The 14,640-nt window shown below is 39.0% G+C and overlaps 1 protein-coding gene across 2 annotated transcripts in view; it reads right to left on the minus strand.

Annotated features, from left to right (window-relative positions):
- The window catches only part of DYNC1LI1 (dynein cytoplasmic 1 light intermediate chain 1), a 58,209-nt gene that overhangs the window by 16,714 nt on the left and 26,855 nt on the right, over positions 1 to 14,640 (minus strand). For both annotated transcript variants that reach the window (XM_088462769.1, XM_088462770.1), the window contains exons 7-12: positions 13,444 to 13,579; positions 9,787 to 9,898; positions 9,450 to 9,509; positions 9,297 to 9,338; positions 8,202 to 8,322; positions 7,961 to 8,104 (exon numbers count right to left, since the gene is read on the minus strand). In XM_088462769.1, coding sequence (XP_088318895.1) covers positions 7,961 to 8,104; positions 8,202 to 8,322; positions 9,297 to 9,338; positions 9,450 to 9,509; positions 9,787 to 9,898; positions 13,444 to 13,579 — 615 coding nt within the window. The remainder of the gene's footprint in view (positions 1 to 7,960; positions 8,105 to 8,201; positions 8,323 to 9,296; positions 9,339 to 9,449; positions 9,510 to 9,786; positions 9,899 to 13,443; positions 13,580 to 14,640) is intronic.

The following is a 14,640-nucleotide window of genomic DNA, read 5'->3' on the forward strand; positions in this document are numbered from 1 at the left end:
AAAATATAACTTTTAATTCATTTTGCTAAAATGTAAATAAACTTCCAACGTGAAATATAAAAATATGTTAAAATAATAAATTTCTTTGTGTGTCAATGTTATCCCAAAAATAATAAAATATCAATATCCTGAAATCCTCGTTCTTATAATATGTCCAATATATATTCAAAATTGGATAAATCAAGCAAATAATTATATCTGTGTAAATGGATATGTCAAAAGCAGTTACTTGTAACATTTATACTATACAGAGTATCCACTGTTTGATAAACACTATTATAATTCCAGTGACCATGAGTAAGATTATAAGACCATATCTTTGGCCAGTAGATGTCACTGTTGTACAAACAATCGTGCGGGACTAACACTGGTTATATCAAAAGGTATTTCTATATCAGTGGAATGTTCAGTGCTGAAATAACACTGATTACAAAAGGATAATCTACATCAGTGGAATATTCAGTGCCATTAGTTGATAAAGCACAATTGTAATGTGACGAGAGTTTTAAGTAATAAGCTTAATTGCTACTAGCACACACAATATATATTAGGTAAGTACAGCGCTATATCAAATAGGCTATATAGAAGTTCTGTATATAGAATGTCGTTAGTAAGCACACAAATAACAGACACGTGATGTTCTGTTCCGAACAGTACAATGGTGAATAGAGAGAGCCCAATATTGCTGATATACACACTATATATGTGTGTTAAGCGTTTTGGGTTCTGGATTGTCAAAATGATGATAATCGCGCTAGTATAAATTGCTTATGCATGAAATGCAACTGTGATATAACAGATATTAAGTAATCAGCTTAATTGTTACTGAGGTGCATAATACATTAAATAAACATCGCGCAATGTCAGCCCAGACACAAAGCACAGATTTAATTCTAAGCAGCGCAATGATCTAGTAACAAAAGAAACTATTGTGTCACTCTATTGATACTAACACATGAGATGTCCTAAATGAATGAAAATTTATTTAGTTCCTAATCTGCTGGTTGGTACTAATAATCATATGCCTGATACCTATAATGATGGTTATATATAGCACAATATTATGCCAAAATATATGGATAGATAATACACAACCGACAGGCAAACTATATTATAATTAAGGCCATATAGGTATTGCGATTGAGAGGCTAACACGCACATTGCATGGAGATAAATCATGTGCTACCTATGGACACACTACACGGCATCTAGAGTATATATGTATCTTTGTTAAGCAATATGAAAATAAATGACTGCTCATTCTTTCTTGTTTTCTAATTTAATGCTTTTTTACACACGTGCTGTGAAATCAATAGTTGAGTTGCTACAAACGTGCACTGCGTATTGCAATGTATCAATCAGGTGCCTGACATACCCATTACTTAATGCCAAATCATATGCTGCTAACAGACACACTGCATAGCATATTGAGGATATGTATATATCTTTGTTGAGCTGTGAATTCCAAGGTTAAGCGCTGCTATAGACAACACATTTATTATAATAAATAACATCTTGTTCTATGTTATGTTAAACTTTTTTACACACGTGCTATAAGGTTAGTAGTTAGATTACTACAAACTAGGGATGTGCAGGCTCGGATAGGTTCGAGTTTGCACGTGGAGTTCGGATTTTTCCCTCCAAAAAAACGGAACTCAGAAAGAGGCAAAACGTCATCTTGCATGGACGAACATCATCATTCCTGGACAAAAGTTATCGAAATCTATAATTAGAAAAAATGCATAATCTCATTCCGTTATGTTATAGGAATGGTAAAAAACTATTAGATTCATTAAGACCATGGGGATATAAACTTTTCATCAAGAAAATCATCTTGGTTTCCAACTTTAAAAGTTCTTTATCAAGATCCCCACCTCTTACTCCAAGTTGGATCTGTTCCATGCCAAAAGCTTGAAGATCTTTCGGATTTCCCTCGTGAAATCGCAAAAAGTGGCTAGCTACAGGTGTCAGGGTTTTAAAATTGTTTCTATCAGATCTAGCATGTTTGATATTATTGGCATGCTCTAGTAATCTCGTTTTGAAGGGTCTAATGGTTTTGCCAATATAGATTTTGTCACATGGACATTCCAGGAGATAAACAACTCCTGCAGAGTTGCAATTGATATAATTTTTAATATTCCATTTTTTACCTAAAGTGTCATAATAAAATTTGGTTGGCACCATGTATTGACAGGCTTTGCAACTCTTACAACTAAAAGAGCCTTTGGTAGGATATATTGATCTTTTACCCAATGTTAAATGACTCTGAACCAAGAGATCTTCAAGGTTCTTGGATCGCCTCCAACTGGTTTGAACTTTTTTAGGGAGTACTGCTGCCAAATCATGGTCTGTCATAAGAACCGGCCAGTGTCTTTGTAGGATATCATTAATATCCTTCCATCTGCTATTAAATGTCCCTACATACCTCACTGGTTCTTCCTTCCTGATTTTAGTTTTTGGAATCAACAGAGAATCCCTATGTTGAGATTTGACATTATGCCGAGCTTTCTTAATCACCCTTTTGCCATATCCTCTTTGGATTAATCTTGTACACAATTGTTCCTCTTTCCAGGTAAGTTCGTTTCTCTGTACAATTTCTTTTAGTTCTCAGTAACTCTCCTTTCGGAATACCCCTCAAGGTCGCTGGTAAATGGGAACTATCGAAATGGAAGATACTGTTGGTCGCCGTTATTTTTCTAAAGGTATCTGTGATAATATTTAAATTGGGGCATTTATGTTACTAGCTTATATATATACCCACTAGTGCAAAAGTTCTTTCCATCTTTCCCTGATTCACCGATCCACATAGATCCTGAGGGCTTGACCCCCACATCAAGGGAAGCTTCACCTGTAGACAGGTCTGAAGACTGAAAGGCCGGGACTATAATTTCCTCATTAATATGGAAACGGGAAACCACCTTTGGAAGGTAGCCCACCTTGGTACTGAGAACAGCTCTATTCTGATGAAACGCCAAATAGGGAGAGCGACATGAGATGAGCAGTCATAACTGCCATTATCTTTGTAAATACCCAAGGGGCTGTTGCCAGACCGAAGGGTAGAGCCTGAAATTGAAAATGTTGCTGATCCACTGCAAACCTGAGAAAGGTCTGGTGGGATGCTGCAATTGGGACATGCAGATATGCATCCTGAATGTCCAGCGAAACCATGAAGTCTCCCTTCTCCATTGAGAAAAAAAATGGGCATATAGGAAAAAGATGAAGCTACACAACAAAAACTGCAGCCTACGTCTTACTAAAGAGACCTTCCCTTTTGGTCTCTGAGGAAAATTTGTCGAACTGAATAAGTTCTATTGCCAGCATAATTGACCGTAGAGTCTCCATACGGAACTTCGGTACCCTGACAAATCTGTTGAAAGATTTTAGATTCAGGATAGGGCGGTGCGACCCATTGGGTTTTAGGATCAAAAATATATTTGGAGTAGTAACCCCTTCCCTGTTGCGTCACAGGAACTGGGACTATGACTCCTGAGTTTAGGAGTGCCCCCACAGATTCTAATAGGCCAAGACTCTGACTGGGTCCGCAGGAAGATTTGTAAACACAAATCTCTGAGGGGGTTGTCTTCGGAATGTTATGGCATAACCGCGAGTTCTCGCACCCTGGCATCTGTAGTTGTCTGATGCCAAGCCTGGGAGAAATAACAGTCGGCCTCCAACCCTGACATCCTTTAGGGGGAGGCCCGCCCCATCAGACAGTAGGCTTACCGTCTGCCTTGGATGCCGGGCGCTTGGTTGACCAAGGCTTCATGTGTGGTCCTCTAGGAGACTGACCCTGTCTGGCCGAGGACTGTTTCTTAGTCTTATTTTGTGGATGAAAGGACCGGGATGACAGCTGCCTTCTAGAAGTAGATGGTAACTTCACAGGCCTAGGTGCAGCCAACGAAGTCATAATGTCATCTAATCCTGGTCCAAAAAGCACCTTGCCTGCAAAAGGTAAAGATTCTAGAGCCTTTTTAGACACTGGATCTGCCTTCCAGTTCCTTAGCCAAAGGGTCCTCAAGGCTGCCACAGAGTTAGCCAAGACCCTAGACGCCATGATGCCTGCGTCAATACCTGCTTCCCCCAGGTACACAGCCGCCTCCTGTATCTGGTTCAGAAGGAACTTCTGCTCTCTTGTTGCGTCGACCATAGTCTCACTCAGAGACTTCGTCCAATTTTCCATAGCTTTGCCACCCAAGCTACAGCCGTAGCAGGTCTGGGGATGGCCCCAGATAAAGAAAACATTGATTTAAGAGAAGTTTCTTATCCGTACTCTCCTTTAAGGAGGATGCTGCCAGAATAGGCAATGTAGCGCTCCTAATTAATCTAGTGTTCTGAGCGTCTACTGTAGGGCAAACCTCCCATTTACTACACACTCCTGGGGCAAATGGGTACAGAGTGGTTACCTTCCTAGTGGGCGTAAAATGCTTGCTAGGAGTTTCCCATGCCTCAGACATGAAATTTGTCAATTGACTAGAGTGCGCGCAAATACTCTTAGGCCACCACCTGACGTCTAAAAACCACCTTCTTAGATGTCGGTGCGACCTCCTCCTCCTGAATATTGACGACAGACCTCACCGCTCTTACCAGAGAGGGAACAAGAAGGATTGATGATCCTCCTTTACCAAGACTGACCCAGAAATCTGAGAATCCTCGTCTGACGAGAAGTTTGAGTCCAACTCTTAAGGAAACACCTGGCGAGAGCCCCTTCTATGCCCCTGCTTCCTTACTACCACCGGTCTTTCTACCTGCGGAGAGGCTGAAGACTGTAGTATACTCTGGCTAGAATGAGCAGCCATGTCAGCCCAACAGGGATTCATGGGTGGTAAATACATAGGATGCACATGCTGTGGGAACCTCATAGCCTGAGGTACCCCAGCAGCTGGAGTCCGTACCTCTGTGGCCTTGCCTATTAGATAGGACAGGACCTCAGGTGTGATAGCCATCCACGACAGCTCTAGTGATGTTGCAGGAGTACCAGATGTACTAGGTCTCTTGCTACAGTTTTTACATAACCCATTCCAATTGACATTCTTCTCAGACAGGCCTGCGGCAGTGGACTTACAGGATATTAGCACCAGAGGACTCTCATCCTTATCCAACATAAATCAAATGTACAAGATATGCAAGTCTAAATGCAATGTGACTTACACTATCAGTGACACACCCCACCCTCAGAGGTATAAGGAGAAACAGTGATAGCAGTACCTGACAGTTTTTAAAACATAGGCAGTGTACATATAGCAGCTGGCATACAGTCACATTCAAATGCAAAAAGACGCGGAATTGCTACAGCAATATGGACTCCATCAACTAAACCGGCCCACGGAGGGGGATGGTAGGATATAGACTGCGCTATATGCCAAACCCAAGGGAGAGGTGTATAAAGAGACAGACCAAACCTCTGAGACAAACTGCTGCAGTCGTGGACAGATGCTGAACTGCGCGCGTCTCACACATGAGGTGGTAATTTATATCAGACGCGGGAATCTGTACTCGGAAGTTGGTGTCTGGGGGGAGAAGCGGCCGGGGGAGTGCCTTATCTCCCCTAAGCTGCGATTTTGACGGCAGAGTACGCTGCACTAAAAGGTAATAAGACGTTGACTAGTGCGCTCTAGTGAGTCTTACCACACGTCCCCGGCAACAGACTATATGGTCCTAGCCGCCTTAGTTAGGAATCGCAAAGCATCTTTCACCCGCAGCGGCCTCTGGCGCGTCTCAACACCAGAGGCAAAGGACTGCTTGCTCATGATTCCCAGAGAGGAATCCTTACCGGACATCTCCGTTTACCTGATCGCAGTCCCGGACTTCAGCGTCTTTAGGCTGCCAGCTAAGCTGAGGCCTGCTGAGAACCTCAGGGCTTACAGCGATACTGGTGTTTCGGAGTCGGCAGAGGTAGATGGAGCCGCAGTAGAGTCATTACTGGCGCTAAATACCGCTAAACTCTGACGTTTCATAACTTAAGGTAAAACATAAAAGAGAAAATGCTTAGGACTGGCAAGCAGTCCCGCTGTTATGACAGGTGCGTCTTGCCGCGCACCAAACAATAAAACTGAATGCCTGTGGCTGGGGGCGGGGTATATAGGGAGGAGGACCAGTGCATGCTGGGAGCTCCAAAGCTTTGCTGATTGGTGCAATGGACGCTGTCCAACTATATTTCCAAAGTAATTGCTGTGGACCCTATGGAACCCAAAGAAGAAAATCTTATACTTACATGCTTCCAACCAACACAATGGCTAGATTCTCATTTGACATCAGGTAATTCCTCATTCCATTCATAATACTTGACCACTGGCTCCATATACTAAGCTGTTCCAGACCATGAATGCACCCCTGCCCTTGGCTCACTGCCAATTCCTTTACCTCCCCCCATCCCAGCCCCTGCCTACTACCCCTATAGCCTCATATCACTCAAATTCCCTTCACCTCCTTGTTCTTCTTTCTCTATATTCTCTTTTCACCAGATTAAGATAGAAGACAATTATACTTTTGTTCATTACTTTCTTTATTACGGCACAAAAATTTCCTTTGTATATATTTGTTACATTTTCGAAATTGAAGACTAATGGCGCCTACACACATAGCGATTTTTTACACGATCTGGCCGATTCCAACGCATTGGAACGACAGATCGTGTAAAATATGCCCAAATCGTGAGTCGCCACTCACGATTACGATGCGATGCGCGTCCCCGCTGGTTGCACAACGCATTGTCAGATCTGTCGTGCTGTATGGCAGATCTGACTATCTACGCTGGAAAAATACTGGATACAGGAGAGATTGTCTGAAGATTGGACACCAAATCGTGTGCAGAGCTGCCGGGGAGAGTTTCAAGGGAAATCGTGCACGATGTCGGATCGTCAGCAAGTCTGTATGTGTGTGTGTAGGCACCTTTAGGATGGCGAAATTTCTACTAGATTTACCCAAAAGGATGCGGCACTGCTCCATGGACTATTACCCTTTGCTGTTCGGTTGGATAAGTCTCTAAAAGGACATTTGGACTAAAGCTGGGGTACACACGTAAAGATTTTCTGTCCAACCATCCAACTAGTTGATTGGTTGGAATGAAAAACTGGTAATGTATGGGAGTAACTGATGATCAGCAATTTGCTCCTAAATGCCAGAAACAGATGAAAAAGGTCGTCAGACAAGTTTGTTAAATGTTTGATCTAAACAATTTGTTCAAACAACAGTTTTTGTCCATTTTCTGGCGTTTGGGAGCAAATTGCTGATTGTCATTTGCTTACATACGTTACCAGATTTTCATTCCAACCAATCAACTAGTTGGATGGTTGGACAGAAAATATTTACGTGTGTATGCAGCTTTATGCACACAGCTTTTGCCATTGCCATCTCACAATATCTGTATTCCCACTCTAGGCTTACTTTCCTACTTTATATGTATGAGGTTTATGGTTAAAAGCTCTCCTTTGTCTCAAAAAATATGGACATTAAAAAAAAAAAAAGAAAGTACTAGATTTAGACAGGACCAAAATATGGAAGGGCAAAGCCAAATCAAAATGCCTGTATGCCTGTGAAGGGCTACACCTTGGAGATGACATCAGACAGCTTTAATGTCTTTGGTGTAGATAAAAGGTATGATTGGTGAATAATATACATCCGATTTATGGATTAGTAGACTAGTACACAGGTTCTCAAACACCGCGTGGCGGCTGATGTAATTTCTTCTTTCATCAACTGGATGTTTATATTCTATTATGGACCAGTGTTATCATATCACGCCTTTGACATTGCTTCCCTGTCTGTTGGCAGCAGCTGAGTAGAACAAGGGTTTCTAGAAGTTATTTTTGTACTTTACTAACTTTTTCTGCAATCTATAATCAGGGATTAACATTTTGTTAAGTAGAAAAACTAAAAGGTTTTGTTTATTGTTTTGCAGTTCTTTACTTCTACACACATACAAATTTTCTGTAGTTCTTTTTGAGATACAAGATAAGAGTACCTGATTTTTTGGCAGACGTTGGCAAACTATTGCCTCCAGTATTGCCTGCAGGGCCCGACGTACCACCAGGTCCAGAAGGCCCAGCTTTCTTGCTCAACAAACTGTTGAAGAAATTAGCAAGCACTCCTTCGTTTGTTGTTCCGGCTGTGATAAATACAGAGAGGAAACCGTTAATGCTGACATTTTACCATTACAAAATGAATTTGCTGCAAAAATAACAAGCAGCTAACAGCTCAGATACCTTTCATGTTGGGATCAATTTTCTTTGTGCCAGCAGGAACTGGCGACACACTGGCAACATTAGAAGTCCCTGATCTACTAGGCGTCCTCGGAGAACCACCAGGGACCCTAGGAGAGGCATCCTGCAAGAAATTGGACACTTGACATTACAGAGTTCATAATTAAACAGAATCTCAAGTAGGTAGCTTGGCACGAAAATAACAGGATTTGATATTGTATTTGTACATTAATAGTTTATGATCAAGATTTAGACCAGTCTTTTTTTTTCTTACTAATGAATTTATAATTTGCATAAAGATCAATAGAAAGTGAACATTTAACCAATTATTAACATTCTATAACCAACTTGACTTTTTTTCTTTTAATATAATTGAAAAAGTTATATATGTAGTGGAGAATCATTTAAAAAAACAAAACAAAACAAAACAAAAAAAAAAGCACACTTTTGTTTTTTCTTGACTCCTCCAGTCAGTCAGCCTAGATTAACTATTACACAATAAAACATAACCCGTCTGCTTGATCACTGCGTCCACTGAACGCTAGACACAATCCAAGCACACATCTCTCTCCTTAGTGCTCCAGCATGAGACAAAACAGAGGATGGAAAGAATTGAGAAAACAAAATGGCACCATTTATTTAGCAATGGTATGCTATCAGTAAATGTAATTACAGTAGCCCACGTTAAGCAGGAATTGAAAAGGGTAACCCCCTCCTTAGCAGCATGCAATTTCTAAACAAGTGTGATTGTATAGATCCATATAGCTATTTTAAAGAAGTTCAGTATAGTTGGTGAGCAAGGTTTCCCACCATTACAAATATGAAGTAAATATAATAATCCCATTTGCACCTTATATAAAACTATACCAAATTTGTTGTAAAAATGTAAATGTTGGTTATTTCTTTACTTTGTAAACTAGATAATTAAAATAAGTGACCCGATTTGGTATCGCTCCCATGTAAATATACTTCTATATAGTGAAAGATCAATTTGTACACATCCACACCCCCCCCCCCCCTCAAATATAAAATTGGCTTGCGTAGAGTAAAATAGATAGATCACATGGATAATGTAACAATAGAAAAACTAATACTTACTGGGCGCCCAGCTGCAGTTGGCGGTTGTTTTGCTAATTGTGACTACAAACAAACAAAATTATAATTTGCATCATTGAGTGTGTGATAATTAAAAAAAAAAACACAACAAAAGAAACTTGAATGAATTCAGTATACTGTAGGACATAGGCTTACCTGTTGTTTCATAAGGAATACTTGATCATCTTCTGCTACAATCTCCTTCTCATGAACAAACTGCGGGAAAAAAAAGTTACATTGCAAGTGCATACAGGAGATCAACATTTCACATTAAGCAAATAACACAAAATAAAGTATATATCTATATTTGTAGTAATACTGTAATCAGCGTTTATTAATGTGTGTAAAATAAAAAAAATAAATAAATAAAACTTATTGGCTTCTTATGCCTAGCTATTTAGAGAAATGTTTAACTTATTGTATTAAACCACATATATATATATATAATTTTTTTTTTTTTTAGAAAGGAATAAGCAACAAAATGTGAAGTTACCTTTCGCACAGGTGGCTTAGTGATAATGTCTTCAAAAGTGTCCTCTGGTTTTAGTGTTTGAAAATTTTCATGTAAAATCCCTATTTTCTTATCATTGTCCCATCCGCCTGGACTGGAGAAAGATATAACTTCAGAAATAAGATCTCCATTATTGAAAGTCTACATTAGTTTCCAAACCTGTTCTCAAGCCAGCAAAGGGCGTCGCCATTTACATGACAGCAAGCAAAACCCTTTTTGACAAATTAAGAAAAGCCTTTATTAGTGAGAAAAATAGACATCAAACCAGGAATTAAATTGTGATCTAGATTTGTCCAGTATTCTGCCTGTTCTAACCTTTATGGAAAACAGGTACTGTTTAGGTGGGTGGTGTTTCTCAATCTGTCAGCAGTATACAGCCAAACCTTGAGACAGGCTAGCAACTGCATAAGCTGATACATGCCCTAAAATATACAAAGAAAAGTTGCTCAAATAGTGTAATAGCTGTAGCAGGTTCCTGTAAGGAAAGTTAAAAAAAAAAAATTAACATCATATATATTCACCACCTACCCCCCCCCCCCCCTCCATGTACAATGCTGTAAACCAGTATAAAAAAAAGCATTTTATCTTACATAACATGCAAACACATGTTTCAGTTTACTGACAGATTTGGGGAATTTCCAATTTCTATATTATTGTGTTAGGAGTATATATTATCACGTAGCAGATAGTGTCAGTCCATGGAGTGCCATATTGGAGGCTCTTGGGGTACATACGAATAATTTAATGCTTAGTTAAAAAAACACATGAACCTATGACCCTAAACAGAGGCTTTCATTATTGACAGGTAGGACACCTCTTAAAAAAAAGTCTCCTGTGGTAAGGAGATGAAAAGTGTTTACCCTGGCTGCTCCGCAATATCATTTATACCTATTCTGGCTTTGCGACTTTGAATACACTGAACTTCGTAATCAGAAACAGCCGCATTATGAACTCCCTATTTCTAACAGCCTTATGTACTGCTGAAAGCAGGAACAGACAGAGCCCTGACAGCCACTACCATTACACCAATACGCTCTCACCGGCATCTGCCAACAGCTCTCACCAGCATCTGCCAACAGCTCAGTGGAAAAATCGTGTGCATATTACTTGTAACGGGTAAGGAGAGATGGGACAATCAGTTGTTGCCGGTATTTCACTGAAATTTTGCTACCATCTGGTGACTTGTATACTTAAATAGGAGCTGAACTTGTCTCCATACCCCACACAGTTCACGTTTTCCAGGTCACCCAGCAGGTGCACAGGTGTATTCATTACTCACTGACATTTTAAAAGATATACGGATGGAGCTTATTTTTTCCCTTGCATTTCTGTGAGGAGACCTGGAAAACATGCACTGTTTGGGGTTTGAGAACCTGTGCTCTAATCAAATAGCAGTTCATGAGAGAAACTAGGTGTTTTTCCACCTGTGGCGGGTGAGAGAGGACCACATTGCCCCCACAGTATTGGTGACAATTTTAAGTAAATAGTGAGGCTCATATGTATTTAATCTTATTGTCTACATGGACTGATATTAAAAAACAGAAGGAATACAGCACATCAGCAATATATTACCTGAGAGAACGTGGACAAATTTATTGTATTACTGGGAGTTATTGTCCTTTAATATATGACAGAGGGAGAGTACCTGAATTCTGTGTGACTATTAGTGTATCCAGTTTTGTTTATAGCAAATTGCATACAGACACACATTGTACAATTGAGATTTGGTTTTATGAGCAGGATTATGAATTGCTTTTTAATATAATTTTTTGTTGTATAACATTTTATTAAACTATGGGTAATTATTAGTCAAATTATATTTTATTGATACACTTGAACCAATGCTTTCACTTAATAGAAAGTAGACTCTGTAGTTCTATTTATATTGCTTGGTGCTCAGTACAGTTTAAAAGTTTATACGATTCTCCTTATTGGTATTTGAAATTTGGAGCATAGCACAGCTTCAATTTTCACTTGCTGCGGGCATAAAAGTGCAATATTATTATTATTATTATTATAATAAAGCAGCAGGAGTTGAAGTAATAAGATTTGTATTACAGGTTGAGTCTCAGATATCCAAAATGCTTGGGACCAGAGATATTTTTGGATAACGGAATATTCCGTACTTTGGAATATTTGCATATCATAATGAAATATCTTGGGAATGGGACCCAAATATACACACAGAATGCATGTATGTATTATATAAACCTTATACACACAGCCTGCAGGTAATTTTATACAATATTTTCAATAATTTTGTGGCTCAAACAAAGTTTGTGTACATACATAAAACTCAGTTATGTTTCATATACACCTTATACACAGCCTGAAGGTATTTTATACAATATTTTTAATAATTTGTGCCTTAGACAAAGTGTGTGTACATTGAACCATCAAAAATCAAAGGTTTCATCATCTCAGTCAAGCCAAAAAAAATTCCGTATTTCGGAATATTTGGATATGGGAGATTCAACCTGTATCTACTTACATTTTTGTTTCTTTGTTTCTGTGTTTTATTTATATAGAATGTTAGATTTTTACTGGTTTAAAAGTGTGTGCTATGGGAATAATTTGTGATTTTTTTTCTAGATTTCACATGCTCTTGTTCATGGTTTCAATCATAGTTACATGAGAAACTATAAAAGAGCAAACTAACTGACAAGCGTTGAATGCAACTTAAGCTTTTGGTCTGGTGTAGGTTCTCAAAATAGATGCTATGCTAGATCAGTGTTCCTATAAACACTGCAGCCAGTAAAGAGAAAAAAAAAAAAAAAAAAACAAAAAAAAAAGCAACCTAGCAGCAACACATGAAATTTAAAATTTTGACATTTAAATTGTTGATTTCTTTCTATAATCTCTCTTCTCAAAAGGTTGCTTCTGCCCTTTTTCACTTAGGACATGTAACAAAATTATTTGGGTGTGCGCGCAATATGGTAAACTAAAAACTCCCTTTAGTGTCCAAAATAAATAATGTGAAGATAGATCCAACAATCCACATGGAATCCAATAAGTTTATTAGTCCAAAAGCACAGAGAAGAAATCCTGTTTCATATATGCTTACTAGACCCCCGAGTAAGAAGAGCCTTCAATAAAAGGTATTTTAGTGGTCTAACTTTCAAGAATTTTTCCAAATAATCTCCACTTGTGCCAAGGTACTATCCACCCTTACTTATGCCAAATCTGCATACAGAAGGCCACCCCGCACCCCGTTGGTAGTCATCATCAATAGTATTTGGGCTTGCTCCAGCCTCATGCTTGGTGGAAAAGATCCACATGCAGTGATTAAGCATTGAAGCTTGCTTAGACGCCCTTGCAACGAGACAGGACCAATGTGGTGCGATTGTTTGGTCACTGCCCAGAAATGCCCACTTCAGGGATAGCAAGGTCCGTCAAAAAATGCATCAATCCATCGCCGCATGATTGCATGGTGTGGCGCATGCACAGTTGGCTCTATGTAGAAAAATTTATGCCTATATGAAGTTCTAAAGGGCAGAGGCAACGAATGAGAACGTTTATAGAATAGCCGCGGCACCCATGTAAAATTTCAACATTTTTTCCAGTATAGGATCTGTTTAAGATTGAGCAATTGCTTCTCCATCCTACAGCCATACAGTAATCTATATTTTAGATACTCACATAAATACTGCATCCTTTTCCACAACCACAGCAGGCATATTGAAGGGAAATCCGTATAATTGTTGAACAATATATTTATATACTAGGTCAATGTTTTTGTTCTCTTTTATGGACGTATAAATGAGTGCAGCACCATCTTCACATAAATTAGTCAAGGAAACAATTTAAAAATAAAAAGAGGCAGACTAGATGGGCCAAATGGTTCTTTTCGGTCGTCAAATTCTCGATTTATATTAAAAATTTTTAGACTTTTTAAATAAATGCACATTTTCTACATATTTTTTTTAACTTCTATTTCTTTTAAATATTTCACTTTATTGATTGGACATATTTTCTAAAGGTGCCCACACACATACCGATTTGCTCCCAATCAGCCAATGTACACGATTCCCCTGAACTCTCCCCAGGCAGTCATGGTCACGATTTGGCGTTAAAAATGTCCAATCTGACTTAAGATCTATCTTGCAGCCAGTGCATTGTATCCCAGATTGGCTAATCTGCCCTACAGCACGGCAGATCTGAAGATGCGATGTACGACGAGCGGGGACGCGCATCGGCATCGTGATCAAGTGTAGAAACTGACGATTTGGCCATTTTTTACATGATCTGTAGTCACGATTCGTCGAAATCGGCCAAATTGGATGAAAAGTCGGTATGTGTGTGGGCACCTTAAGACTAATAAAAATGTAAAATAAATAAAAATTTGCCTTATAAAAGAAAAATTTGCCATCAGATCACAAGTTCCCAGTACACCGCCAAATAAACAAATTATTATGTTTTGATTGAGTAATCGTTACAAGTTTAGGTGGTAACACATCCGACAAGTGAGCAATGGTCATATATGGAAGTGGTTGAATAATATATTATTCTCAGGTATACAATGTCACATTTTAACTGCATAATTAAAGTGGAGTAACGCAATATCTCCTCCACTCATTTAATTCTTAACACAGTGAAGAAGTAATCCCAATAAACAATTTTATCTAGTATTGATAAAGACATGAACCATTTTACACTCTGGAACTTTCTCACTCCAGGTGGGATGCACTATGCTGAAAAATGCGGTCAAACCTCTAAAAATGCCATTTTCAGAGGTTTGACCACATTTCCCGTATGCACCAAGCTGTGGAAAGCAACACTTTCTGAAACTTAGTCCAGATAGGCAAAATCTTTAGATGGCGTTGCTTAATATATGGG

This window comes from Taudactylus pleione, unplaced genomic scaffold (genome assembly GCF_031769625.1).
Source record: "Taudactylus pleione unplaced genomic scaffold, aTauple2 ptg000053l, whole genome shotgun sequence".
Classification (NCBI taxonomy): domain Eukaryota; kingdom Metazoa; phylum Chordata; class Amphibia; order Anura; family Myobatrachidae; genus Taudactylus; species Taudactylus pleione.